General features: G+C 43.5%; 1 protein-coding gene across 1 annotated transcript in view; it reads right to left on the bottom strand.

Moving 5' to 3' along the window:
• LOC147665125 (uncharacterized) overlaps positions 1 to 14,849 on the bottom strand; it is a 180,832-nt gene that overhangs the window by 15,304 nt on the left and 150,679 nt on the right. The window contains exon 3 of the mRNA XM_086949756.1: positions 7,771 to 7,821. Coding sequence (XP_086805882.1) covers positions 7,771 to 7,821 — 51 coding nt within the window. The remainder of the gene's footprint in view (positions 1 to 7,770; positions 7,822 to 14,849) is intronic.

Here is a 14,849-nt window from a genome sequence, read left to right as displayed (position 1 = left end):
TGTTATGATCTTCTTTCATAGATTTTATATGAAATAATTTGGGAGAAACATGTATGTAGTCCTGACGAAGGTGGTTATAAATAAGAGTGTCCACTAAAACATGTCGACAAAATATTAAAGCAAAATCTGCCGTGCACAGGGTATTTTATATGGGATATTATATTTTTATGGACCCTTCTTGATAGAGTAGGCTGATTTGCCAGTTTATAAAGACTGGTGAGTAGATCTTAATTGTTCTCCCTAATGTCATTATATTTATTATTTTTTTTGTGTGAGGTACATGTGTTTTTAATATGAAGGTGATATTTGATTGAGAATATTAATGTAAAATTATGTTACATATATAAAAGAATTAAAGGCGTATATATTCTTGCAGACTTCTGTAGTATTTGGATGTTGTGTATTTTTTTAATGTGTGGTGCATGTCTAGTGGAATCTGAGTGATTTATTTGATTTCAGTGTTTGTCCTGGAGGGAATTTTCAATTTTATTGTTGAGCAGAAACCTGTCCCCTTGTGTGTGGGATCTTGTTTGTTTCATGCAGGTAAGAGAAATGAAACCTGCCTATTTCCTAAGTTGAAGCCAGTATACCTAAAAGCCATGGGTGTATTTAGAATTTGTTAACAGAAACCTAACTTGGTAGCAACGGAGCACTGCACATTAATGGGGATGCTTGGCAAAATTTAAATATTCTGTTGTGTACTTCCTTTAGCAATTTACGAATTTCAATGGCATTAGATGTCACGTTTACACATACTTTCCTTACATATTTACAATTTATGTGCAGTCTATTAAGTGATTTGCCCAGGATCACAAGGCTTTCAGTCAAGTGCTGGAGCCCTGATTGGAATTGCAGGTCACGAGGTTCCAATGTCAACAGCTCAGCCACTAGACCGCACATCCCCCTTGAAATGCTTCAACCGATATTTAGGGATTTACAAGCATTTGTGTGAATCTACAAACGTATTCAATTAATTTATAATGTTAACCACAGCGCGAATTCCGCCGCGGTGTGGCGGTTTAATTAAGAGGCGGGCCACGCCGGCCAATGGACGTGTGCAGCACTACAGAGGTAGTGCTCGTGACGGCTGTTGGCCAACAGAAGTAGCGAAGGGGTTAAGGTTACTTTTAGTGTGAACATTACCCAAAGGCACCAGAGCTCTACACAGGAAAACAGCTGAAACAAACCCTCCATACTTCTAACAAAACTAGAAAATGGACATATGACACGCAACCTATAGGCACATCTACTACGGTTTTTTATTTTTCGTAACACAAACTGCATGACTTTCCGTTCAACTGATGATTTACTTCAGTTTGCTGCTGCAGCTATGATAAGCGTTGGTTTCTGCCTGTTTTAAATTCAGAACTTACTCCTTGGACCATATTAAGTATTGGCATTGTTTGTGCAAACAATGTCTATGCACCCCATTATGGTGAACCCGCTGCCCCTAAGGCAGCCGTGAACTCTGGCTGCCCCCAGGGCAGCCCATTCATGTGAAAACACGGAGCAGCTGCGCCTGTTTTCATAGTGCAGTTTCAAAAGGGGATTAGCGATCCCCTTGCGGGCGGGTGCAGTCAGTGACTGCACCCGCCCGCAAGGGGTTGTCTGGCGGGTCCATGGAACCCCATTTACCCTCGGCAGCTGCTCTCAGGGGGCACACTCCAAGTGCTTCTTTTACTCTGTGCTCGCGTCTGTAATAAGGTGTGGATGCAGAGTCAAAGGAATTCCCTCATTTGCATAGGGCAAGCCTCTATGCAAATGAGGGAACACAATCTGTTGATAGAGCTGCCGCTTTAAGTTCGCTGGTTAAATTGTGTGTCTTGTAAATTGTGTGTCTTGTAAAGCGCAATGTTACCCGCACCGCAGGCCTCGTAGCGCTATAGACCGCTGGGGAACCCGTCCTGGCTTTCCCTGTGAGATAGTCCCTCCTGGGAGTCTCCAAGGTGAAACCAGGCATCCCCGGCGTTTGTGAGGGGCCGTTGTGGAGATGAGGCAAGCTAATGCCCAGAGTTGCCGAGTGTGATCCCTGGTTAGAGTAGCCACCGAGGTGAGAATTATCGAGTCTGCTGACCCTGGTCTACGACCCTGCCGCGTCGGGAATTGAACTCTGGTCCCGGGCCGTTCTCTGCTCTCGGGTCTGCCGCCTCTAACCAGTGAGCCACACCACTCCACTCCACTCCACGGTTCTATCGGTATTCATAATATAAGTGCTTCCCCTTCTATAATACCAAAGTGCCCTGGGGGCACGCAAAGCAATCGCAAATGCCCGTTGCGCCCCCGGGACACCTTCTGTAATAGGGCCCCAGATTGTTCGTTAGGTCTTGCAAGGTTTTGCGTTTTCTTGGCAAACGGGTATCGTGTGAAACATCAGCGTACTTTAAAAGACACAGGTGTCTCTATGGAAGACACATGCAACACTGTGCCCGATTTTCTGGATACCCATCCCTAAAGTGGTTCATTATCAGCAGCTTAAATGAATTTAAATGTAGCTCATTAGGATATCCTATAAATGTGTGTGGCTAACGCCCTTGTAGACCTACAATAGACACGCCTGCTCTAGTTGAAGCGAGAATGTAAGCAATGTGGCTGAATCTCCTTGGGAGCAGGTATTAACCCGACTGCACCCGGAGGCTCGCCCTCCCAGGGGTGCAAGAAAGGATTCAGGGAACCCTGCAATCACAGAGTGTCTTGCAGCCGGCTGTAACAAAAAAAAAGGATTGAATAGTTGTCCAGAAGTCATTCTGAAGTACACTAGATGCTATTTGCTACGAGAGCTAAATCCTGTAGTTGACCACTTCCAACCAAATGAATAAGGTAGGGCAGAACATGCCAGGATTAGAATAAATCCAGCATTTGTTAGATGCTTTAAGAGAACCTGCTAAACTGTTCCATAATCCACAAACCAATGGGCTCATTGACAGGCTAAACTTAAGGAACTGCCTGGACTTCAAATCTAGAATGCAACCGAGTGTGTCTGTGACACCAGATGCTCTTTATGTGGGAAACCTTCAAATAAGTAGATGTGATATGTATAAAGTACAAAGGCACACTGAGCTCACAGGTCAAGAGACCCTGTTCCTTTCTGTTTGAACTGAGCAACAGAAGTGATGGGATGAAGCCCCATGGGACATTGGATGAATGGGTCATTACCTGTTGGAAGCAGCAACTGTTTAAAAGGGAACCTCTGCACCACAGGAGGGAAAAGAATCTCCATATAATAAATCATACCTACTCCTTGAAACCCAGAAAACAAGAGATATTCAAAACATATTCCCTTGCCAAGCTACAAGACTCTGGAATCAATTCCATGAAGATCTCAGACTTAACCCCAACTGTCCTCCTTCAAGAAAAACTTGAAAGCCTGTCTACTCAAACTCTATGTCAATCACAAACTTATGACCATCTGTTAAACGATCTCACTTTGTTACTATATTTCTTGTTCTGTGTGAGGTGCTGCATTGGCGACGCTGCTAGATAGGCGCAATAATAAATAGATCAAATAATAAGACATGAAAGGAGACCCACTCACAGGGCAGCCCCAGCCCCAACACCCATCTTCTCTCTCAAGATAGAAATGAGAATCTTGTGATCGACACAATCTCAGGCCAATGAGAGTTTGAGAAAGACTAGCAGTCTTTCAGTGCAGGACTAGCAGTGCTCCCATCAACCTGCCAATCTGCACCGAAGCATGTGGATTGCAGCCAATGTTAGACCGCGATCAATAGCCTTGAAAGACTGTTTGTTCCACCATCAGGTGGAGTCGTATATGACACCGCACTCTATCACTTTTCCCAAAAAAGGATCCGTAATTGCTTTTTCCAACAGAGTTCAAACCTGATGAAATAAAACATACCGCGCTTTGTGGTTGGCAAAGCAGGTGCGCACTACAAAAGCAATCGCTGTGCAAAGACCGATATAGAAGCATGAGATATGCCACTCAAGAAACTAAAACACCATATGTAACCCAAAACAGATTACTGAATTCAGAAAAAGGAAGAGCTGGTACAAATTTGTTTTCTAGAGGGATTTTTACCAAGTGTTGTCTTCAAAATGACACTGTTTTCTTTCTTAAGCTCTAATTCCAGAATGGGGAACGAATCAAAGACAATGAAAGAAGCATACTGAAGAAAGCGTAAACTACTTCGAAGCACAAAACAGAAAAATATAAAAATATCCTGAGAATTGAGACACAGCAAAATGGTCTGGACATGAGTAGTAACTGAAGTGAACAAGAAAGGAAAATTCCTCAAGAGCAAGCAACAAGCTGCAATAAAAAAATGCTTTACCACCTCCTTTAGAACAGTAAGTACCAAACATGAAACAAACAGAACAGGAATGAGAGTCCCACCAGATTGCTTTCTCTTTTCTAAAGTGATCCAATCAAAACAAAATGCGGACTAAATGTTGGCTCTTTGAGCGAAGAGGATCCGGAGAGAGGGAAACAAATCATTTCAAGATGGCTGCAAGCAATGTTTCTAAAAAGAAAGCTGTACAACCCGTCTTCTGGGGTCTGTTGCAGAGGAACATCGGATACTGATGAGGCAGAGATCACAGAAAGGAAAGTAAGTTCTAAAGAGCCCCCAAAAGTGGAAACCTCTACATTAGCATAATCAACATTTTGGTGTTCATGCTGGGTTTTATCTATTTCCATTAGGTTTGATTGTTTTATTTAACATATAAAATGATTATTTGTATAATAGTGCAATGTTTGTATATTTTACTTTTTCAGGCATTGGGGTTTGTTCAGGTATTGGATGGGCAATTTTTTAGCTATAAATATAACTTACTTTATAATATTGTTACTCAATATTCTTATAATTAAATTATACGTTATTGAATGAACCAAAATATTGGTTATACAATATTGGAATTAATTGATTTATATGAATTAGTTGCACGTTTTATTGGGGACCATTATGGTGGCAGTTCTCTTATTATAAGGAATAATAATTTATGTAGGTACTGGATGAATATAATTTTATTACATTTTATTTACTAAAGAAAAATAATTAAAAAAATATAATTGGGTTTACTATTTTAGGTGATAAATATCGTTGAGATGAACAGAAGTAATGGTTTGTTAAAAATATAAAATCAATTGCATTAAATGACATTTTAGTCTAAAATTCCATATATTTAGCATAATTGTTTAATATATACCTAAAGCATTATTGTTTTAAAATATAGATTTTTTTATAAACTTTCTTATTTACCGAAAAATAGTATACTTGGTATTAAGACAATAAATTGTACCACCACCCCCCCCCCCCCCCACACCAATAGCTGTACTTTCTGAAATAATTGTTAAGGTGGTGTAAACAGTAAATTTCCACTTTCCAAACTCCCCAGAAAATATATGAACTTTACTTACTATGCGTGGGACTAGTGTTATATATTATATCTGCCCCCACTTTTCTTACCCCCAAATATATAGATTTTTGCTGTGGTTTATGGCACTGGAGATAGAACCTTACATCTGACTACTTTATATATGCCCTTTCCCCAATGTTTTTAAACCTGCAGTTAAAAGAGGTAAACTGACCCATCCCCCCAAAAATATGAGTTTTCCACAATATTTGCAGGAATGGAGTTAGAATAGTACATTTGCCTCCCACCCCACATTCCCCCCCTCAACCCCCCAATACATTGACTTTGCCTAATGTTTGTGGAGCTGGAAGTTAGAATAGTTATTCCTATCCTCTACCCCAAAATGTCTACACTTTCTCCAATATTAGGAAGGGGGGCTCCATATATTTGTGGGACTGGTGGTAGAATAATTAGTCTGACCCCAAGAGGTTTATGCACTTTCCCCAGTGTTCATTGGATTGGATTTAGGAGAACACTTTCTCTTCAACTCAATGCATGTACTTTCACTAATGCTTGTGGGACTAGAGTTGCAATAATTCATTTCACCAACTTTATTTATGTGATCTAATCAATGTTTGTGGGTGAGTTTAGCATTATATGATTTGAAAAGATGCTATTTTAAAAATGTTAATTGTGTGTACACATTAAGGGCTTCATAACGATGTCGGTCGGAAAGCATTCCGACCGACTGTGTGTCGGAATGGTTTCAGATCGAATCGGATTCGGGTAGTCTGACCAACCAACAGATTATGATGTTTACGACACGGTTCGGTTGGACTCCCATTGACTTCAATGGGAGCCTGTGTTCCGACCGACAACACAGGCTCCCATTTCAAAGTGAGGTGGTTGCGGAAAACCTTGCACCCTGTGGAGTGCACCCCATGGTGCCTGCCACACAGTACATAGGTGGAAAGAGAGGACCCATGGGTACCGCCACAGGCCCAAACCAGAGGCCTCTGGGTAAAGAGGGGCCTGCTATAACCCCATAAGTCAGATTCCGACAGCTGATCCGTGTCGGACAAACCGATTCAGAATGGCTGTCCAAATCTGACATTGTAATTGCTCAGTCGTAAAAGCAGTCCATAGAGCCATATGAGTCGGCTCGGACCGACTTGGTTTCTCCGAATGCTGGTCTGAACCAAGGACCGAACGGTTACCCAACATCGTAATCGGCCGGTCGGAAATGTTTACGAGTCGGTCGAAAACACTGGCTCTGAATCAGATTCAGACAAACTGAATGCCGTTTGGATTCTTTTCGACTGATTGTAATTAAAAGTATAAAATGTAGATATTTTTCAAACATATTAATGTTTTTAAATGAAAAAATTAAAGATATTGTGCATAGAGAGATTGATTGTTAAGTAAAAAATGCATTTGTTGTTACAAAAAAATATTTAATATTTTAAATGACATCATTAAATTTTATTAATAAGAATATTTTGATATAATTTTTCGATAATATTAGTAAACTATATTTAAAAAAGCAAACTATAATATGGTTACATCTATTTCCTTTTCTAACAATACTATTTTTCTGCACTCTATATTATTACAGGAAATGTTTTGGAATTTCGTATATTTATATTTGCAATAGTCTGGTTAATTTACGTTTAAAACCTTTCAAACCTGATTCAGTATTTTTTATGTCACAATATATTTTTGTTCATTTTGAGTTACTTCAGCGCAGCACTCACGTCCAGAGCTGGTAGCGAATACCTTGGCTCTGCCAGCTCCATCGGTCTGCATCTGCACCTCTCCCAAAATGTACATGGTTCCTGCCTACACTATGGAGACCCAGTGTTCACCATTCAGCTTGTACCCTTACCAAGCCAGGAATCCCCGAGATTACATAAACGTACCCCTCTTAAATGACTTAACATTTGAACAGGTCTATTACCAGTTGTGGTCTCTGGCCACTTCATCAATAGACGTGAAACAACGGTGGCCCATCACAATTTTCCATGATTTTAGAGTTCAACTAATTTTCACTAGATGTTGTAGATTGTCTGCATCCAGGTCATTTGGCCAGACTTCCATACCCTCCAGGCTCCATTAAACGCAGTACCCCCTTTTTAAACTAACCGAGTCTTTAATCATTTTTATAAGTTTGAATGTATCTCACCAGACAGTCTGTCTTCTACTTCTATGACCATGTGCTACAATAGATGCAATCATTGTTGGCTAGGAGAAGCCTATTTTGTCATCTTAGGCAATCCTACTCTCTTGCTACCACTCTTGATATCCAAGTCTCTTAAGAATGTTTGGGTGTCTTTGGAGATGAGTGGAAATCCTTACAGTAGCACTAGGTCTACTCTTAATGAACTCTGTGCCAGGTGTTTCTCTGCATAATAATGAACCTGCTGTTTTGCAATACGATTTTGCATTATTGAGGATACTTACTACTAAGAGTTTCTGTGATGCATTCTCTCCTTTCTTGTCCATTCTGCTTTACTGTGGTAGCAAAGAAAACATGCATCAAGATAAAATACTTTGAGTTATTTCTAATGCAACAAGATTTACATTCAAAGGTACTTGTTTTATCACTTCACCTCACCAATGGGAGACCCAAGTAAAATATCCAAGGACTACAAACCTCTAGAGTGCCAACTGCACAGACCCTTCTACATTTACTGTTGATAAATTGTCAGATTAACCGATGTTAATCAGAGAAACTTAGGCGCAAATATTTGAATGAGAGTGCCAAAGACATGCAGATTCTACCAGAAGCGGTCAGCAATGCAATTAGAGAATGAATTTTGGAACAATGTTTAATTTTTTTTCTAAAACGTAGCCTGTCAGTGTCACATTAGACAGATTATTTGTATTTGATAATATACATTAAAATTGTTTTAATTATTTTAAAAAATAATAAACTTAATTAAAAGTCCCTGTATCTTCCTGTAGTAAAGTCTCAACCACAGAGGTGAGGATCTCCACCAATGGATGGAAAGTTACTAATAGCAAATCTTACAATTGTAAATTCAGATGTAGGAGGCTCCGCCCCCTTTTTGGAGTGGATTTAGAGATGCAAGTCCACTTCACCTGGGTGCAAATCTCCACTCCTAAATAGTGAATAGTGTCTACAAATGCCAGTTTACCTTTGTGAATCGCGCCGTCTATCTTTCTTAGGGGCACATTTACAAGCCCCTTGCGCCACTTTTGCGTCACATTTCCCATGTTAAAAATTACGCAAAAGTGGCGCAAGTGGCTTGTAAATCTGCCCCTTAGTCTCTTCAAATGGTGGTTACGGTTATCTGCTGAAACAGTCAACGTTTGCTTTTAAAGGTTTGTTTAAAAGGAAAGCGGCTAGAAAGGTCAGGCTCATTTTCACCGCTGCAGACCTCCACTGGTGGTGAAGAGGTATCAGTTTTTGGTGCAGCAATGAGTTTTCAGTCTGGGATGGGCTATTTACAGCTTTTGATGGCTTCCCACCTACACTGACTCAGTCACACATTCTCTGTATAGTTTTAGAAATAGTTTTTACTGGTTTGTTGTTCGCAGCTCAGAAGCAAAGCTTGAAATGACCTTCTGTTGGTACTCATTATCGTTTATGATATTATCACCACTGCTATATTTAGTTTTGGTCTGTAAAACTGCTGTAACTTGTCTGCATCCATCCATGCAATCACTCACCCTTTCATCTAGCCTTCCATCCATCTTTGCTGTTATGCTTCAAACATTCATGCATGCATCTAGGTAGCCGTGCATTCGGTCATCCAGATATTCATCTATCAATTAGTTCCTCCAACCATGGAGTCACTTTTCACATTCACAAGATCACATTACGACAGAAGCTCGCACACAATCTATAGCCAATCAACAAATAAGCTCTTGGCGTTTTAAAGAGCCAGTACTCAAGATCTTCCTTGGGCGCCAAGGTAAAGGAGCTATTTCAAGGATCTATCAGTCGTTGGTTATCCATGCCCCAGATGGCCTTGAACGCGCCAGGAGATCGGAGGCGTGGGTTGGGGAGCTGGCGCAGATGAATGGAGGTAGGCAGGCATGGCAATTTCTGTGCAAATGCGAATGGTTCAGTGCAACTATCTGCATGCCACCTAACTAGCCCCCCAGCGCCTGTAGCGCCCCTTCCCCTGCGCCCTGACCGCATATGCACGTTACACCCATCCAGCAGCCAGTTTTTAGGTTTCGCCTGTCGAAAGCTGCGCAAGCAGCGTTTCGCGCAGGCGAAATCTTTTGTTTTGCAGTATGAGGGCTTTGTCCCGCCTCTGTTTCCATTGGCTAGCTCCATAAATGGAGGCTAGCCATTGGAAAACAGTGGCGTCCGTCATTCTGCGAGGCGACTCGTGGGCGTTCCTGAGATTTTTTCTCATCCAGCCCCTTTTAACACGTCAGTGCGGCGGTGGGCGGGGTTTTTTTGCTTTTTTTTCCCCGTGTTGTTTTCGTCTTTTCAGGAGTGCCTTCAGCCGGATTGGTGTTGTTTTTATTTGCGTTCAGGTAAGATGCATTTTGTTTATATTTTTAACTGTTTGTTTCTCGACTTTGTGTATCTAGTTGCTTACCCGTGTTGTGAATGTTTCTCTTTGCACGGGATGCTTGTAACTCTATCCCTCCCTCGTCCTTGTATACCACGTCCACCATCCGTCCTTGGCACCCCACCCCCCACCCCCCTCCCTACGACCCCCTCGTCCCTCCTTCATCCCATCTCTTTTTGCCCGCCATCCCCCATTCACAGCATAATCTGAAAAAGTGTGGGCAGAAGGTGAGGTGGGGAGCTAGAAGGGGGAAGGAAGGGAGAGAATCGGGTGCTAGAAAAGTTTACACTATATAAAACTGCATAAAGTAAAATAAATACTTGTTCAATATGGCATGGGAGTGCTCGGCTCTGAAGCCCTATTGGGAGATAGTGGGTTGGGAACTCTCCTCAATCTTGGATCGTTCAGGGGACCTCACCCCTCATAATGTACTGCTTGACTGGTGGAGGACTTTGGAAGGCCACGAGTGGAGAGGACTTTTCTGGGGGTGGCGTGCCTGGTCATTAAAAGGGATGTTGCCTGCAACTGGAAGCAGTGTACGCCAGCGGCCGTCAGGTGTTGGCATGAAGGGGTAGACTGATGTGTTCAGAAAAAGAATAGAGGCAGCACCAAGTATGAAGTAAACCAGAACCACGTTGTATCGAAAATATATTTTCTTTTATTCTTTCATTTTTAAGACAGCCAACGCGTTTCGCTCCCCAACCATGGGAGCTTCGTCAGGGCAGAGATGTTAGTAGATCTTGAAGTGACGCAATGGCGCAGATGAAACAGTTTGACCAATAAAATAATGTGGATGCCGATATCAAAATTCCGATATCCGGATAATATTATACACACGTCAGGGGCCTTTGGGTAAATGACACGATTAACCAAGGGGGTAATATTTCCAAAAAGTAATAATGTGAACTCAGCGTCCAATGTTAGGCACGTGCGCAGACCTTAATAAGCTGCTACCACAATTGCTCTAGGCTTCCTCTTAATACAGTGTCCCCATGACGGATTCGGTCGGTTTTTCCGAATTAAGGTCTTTTTCCGAATTAAGGTCTGCGCACGCTCTAGCACCAGCCATGTGTTCAGGACCTGGGAGACACAACATGTGGTACACCAGCGGAATCCAGAGCAGGTCCAGTGACTGCTGGTCAGCTGGCCACTTGGCATGTATAGGCTTCTGAACCTTTTGTGGATCTGAACCTTAACAGGAGCTGAGCTTTACTACCCTTTGGAGTCCACTCACTGGTCCTGGAGACAAGTTGGAGCAGGTCCAGCCCTTGAGATCTTTCTCTGTGGGTTCCACAACAGGAGCAGTCCATCTCCTTCTGAAGTCCTGTCTTGGTTCAGGAAGAGCAGTCTTCCTTGGTGCAGCTTTTAGTTCTGAGTTCCACAGGTTCAGTGGGTGCAGACCTTCTATTCTTTCTGAGTCCAGCAATGTTCTTGGGCTCACTCCTGACCAATGAGAGCAGGGTAACTCCTCAAAGCGATGACCACATCCTGTAGAGTGTGGCTTTATTTTGTCCCAGAGTGCATCAAATCTTCCAAATCCATCATGGCTGATTTTCCAGCAGAGAGTCAAGACTTGCTAAACACACCCCCAGGGATGGCGTATTTCCCTAGACTCTCCCACTACCATCTGCACATACCTTCCTTAAGCCTAGCCCTGACTCTGGGTCAAGAGTGTAAAAGGGTAACTGACACCCAGGCCTCCCCTCTGCCTTTGCAGCGCATGGTTTACGACTCCACCCCCTGGCCTGGCATTTCTATGGACCAGCACACTGCCATCCAAGCACTGTTGGTAAACCCAGGGGCTCTTTATCACCTCTTCAAAGCAGCCTGGCTAATCCACTTACCTCTGACCAATCAGGGCAGACCATTGGAAGGCTGAATTTGGACTTACAAACAGGAAAGTCTTATAACTGCCTGTATGTACACTTTAGGAGAGATTCAACAATATGATATTGTTGGATTTACTACTACCATTCCGGGAAGTCTTTGAACGGTCCGGCTAGTCCTCTCCTATCAATAGCTATTAATCCATAACTTCCTACAATGTTAACCCATGTAACAAGGGATTTGCAATGGGGAAAATTACTTGGGCCATTTTTCCAGCACCAGAACAACGTACCTGCCTAAAATCTACAGGAACCCCACCCCATGTGCAACTAGGGGAGACTTTAGGGGTTTGAATCTGTAGAAATATTGCAGATTCTCCGTTTACTGTGCTCCTGGCATCAAAGTCGAATTTGAGCAGCACTTTACCACAATGTGGGGGGTGAAATGTGAAATTTTACTTTACCCAGGCATATAAAAACTCATTTTATAAGGGTGTACCTTATAGATTACTGACCCCCACCCTTGGGATACCTAGGGGTGACCCTGGGGTCCCTAATTTGTCAAAACATTGTAAGTTATCCATTTATAAGTGCCCCTACCACCAAAGTCGAGTTTGGGCACAATTTACTTTTTAAATGCAGTCCTGGCACCCAGGGCTGTTTTTAAACTGACCTCAGGCCTCAGCAGTGCACAGATGCAAGTGTAGAAAAAGCTGCTTCCCTCTAAACTGCCATGCCCCAGGGAACTGGAGACTTCTAGGTAGTTTCAATCCCCAGCCCTATTATATACTTATGACGCAGGTAATGCCAATTACAGGGGTACCCCCACCATACCATAGTGAACTAGAGTGTATGTTAGGTGTTGTAACTGTATTCTGATGTGTTCCTTTCAGCTTAGCACTGGCCCTGGGCCTAGCTAAACAGAGCCCAGAGTCAGTCAAAATCAGTTACCACCAGCTTCAGACAGCAAAAAGTTGGGGGGTGCCCAGGGCACAGGATGATTTTGCAACAGTTACTTTAAACAATTAATTTAATATTTTGGAGTACTATATTTGGCAGTCCAAAATGGAAGCACGTACTCACCACGCTGGCTAGTGAAACTCCCTTTTAGCAAATGGTATGACTGGCCTTACTACAGTGAAAACAACAATTTTGAGTTTTCACTATCAGGACATGTAAAATACCAAAGAAACTTGTCCTTTGTAATATTTAGCAAACTGCCTTCAGGGCTACTAAGGCCTTCCAGAGGGGACTTGTAAATATTCAAAGGACGGTTTCGACTTTGCAAAAGGGTTAGTTTTGCCATGTTGGGTTGGGCTTGTAAAAACTGCCCGACAAGGCTGTGAGGTCAGACCTAAGCCATGGTTTCACTCTTCCACCGCAGTAGTCGCACAATAAGTGCTGCTGGCCACTGGTGATATTCAGCTTACTATAGCCCTGGGTACACGTTGTACCATAAAATAAGGACTCATAGGTAAATGAAGTATGCCAATCAGGGATTATCCAATTGTACTTACACTTTAAGGGTCACACCACAAGCATCGGGGCCTGGTCAGCCAGGCCAGTCTACTTCAGAGTTGAAAAACCAGCATCATCAGTGCAATATTTTGGGGGGGTGATCTTATAAAAATATGTACTCTCTTACAGCTATTAAAATTCCAAGTCAATTGTGACAGCTGTCTTTTAATGACTATCAAGGAAAGGTAACTTTCAGAAATGTAACTTTTCCCTTCCTGAAGTTACTGTAGGTGAATTTGCACTGGCTCTCCAGGGTCTTTAAGCCAGTCATTGGCCTTAAATGTGTGATTAAAGAATATAAAATGCTTCCCAGGTGAAAATATGCCGACCTGAATGGGTGGAGAAAACGCCTCTGAACTCCAAAGAATATGTAGGGTGGGGCCTCTGGTCTTCCTTTTCACTTTAAAGTGTCATATCCTGCCTAACAAGACCACTTAGCCAATGTCACACTTGGGGCATACTTGAAAGGGAGAGAACAAGTTACAAGTTGCCAAGACAACTCTTGTGTATCCACTGTTCGGGTGCTGGAGGACCCTGCTTTTGTCCGACCGGACTTCTGTCTCTGGCGGCCTCCGGCTCTCTTCCACTTCCAAACACCCTGACCCCCCCCCCCCCCCCCTCTTCACTGACCTCCGCGCCTGCGTTCCTCCTGGTTCTTGATTGGCTTCTTTTTTTTCCTACCCACTGCTGGCCCGCTGGTACAGGCGTATATAACACTGCAAGCAAATGAAGAGAATTCGAGTACACAAATCTCGTTATTCGAAACAAAAGAGAAAGGCGGCTCAGCAGGCTCTTGTAGCGTCACAGGAAGGAGCAATCCTGAACTTTATCACCCAAGGGAAACCTAAAGATGGAGAATCCTCCGGCCAGAGTACTGCTGATGCACTAGGTAAAACAGGCGCTGACGACCATAAACAAGAACAGAAAAATGATGATACCCATGAGCAGAATAATACTCGTGGCGGCCCCTGGCAGGGATGTTTCTGGGCAAAGAGGCCACCGATTCCTTCTCTGTGGGGGGGCTGTGGATCCGGGGCCCCTCTCATGGCCCTGGCACTGCAGCCGTCTGTGCCAGTCCCTCACGCTGTGTGTCACAATATACCCTCCTCCTCCTAAATGTTATCATTCTGAGACAAATTTGGAAGGGTAGGAGCAGGCGATGGTACTCATCATCTTACACCTTTTCTGGACGTTTTATTAAAACACATTCCTGAGCTCTGGGGGGCTCTGCCCCGCCCAGACCCCCTCTTCTGGGGCCCCCTACCTACGCTCCCTGCCCAGGGCGGCCATGAGCCCTGGGCAGGGACAGGACCTGCTCCCTCATGTGCCCAGGACAAGGTGGACTCCAAGGGTCAGTTAGCTGACCTGTGTGCTACAGGGAGGCAATAGGCTTCCAGAGGCCTTTTTCTAGAAGTACCCTGCAGACCAGTGGCAACTGGACCTGTACTGGACCCTGCTCCGACTCCCGGTGAGTCTCTAAGGGCCTAATTACGAGCCTCGCGGTCCGAGGACCAACAGACTCCCTGGGGCGCAGCGGTATAGCCAACACCGCACTGGCGGTCCGACTGCCCCCTTACGAATTGGGCAGTTGGACTGCCATTTCACCGCCATTCCCTGGCGGAGGCGCGGCTGTCTGAGTGCT

Source organism: Lissotriton vulgaris, unplaced genomic scaffold, assembly GCF_964263255.1.
Source record: "Lissotriton vulgaris unplaced genomic scaffold, aLisVul1.2 SCAFFOLD_668, whole genome shotgun sequence".
Classification (NCBI taxonomy): Eukaryota; Metazoa; Chordata; class Amphibia; order Caudata; family Salamandridae; genus Lissotriton; species Lissotriton vulgaris.
The sequence above is the reverse complement of the archived record's forward strand: the minus strand, read 5'-3'. Positions and strand labels throughout refer to the sequence as shown.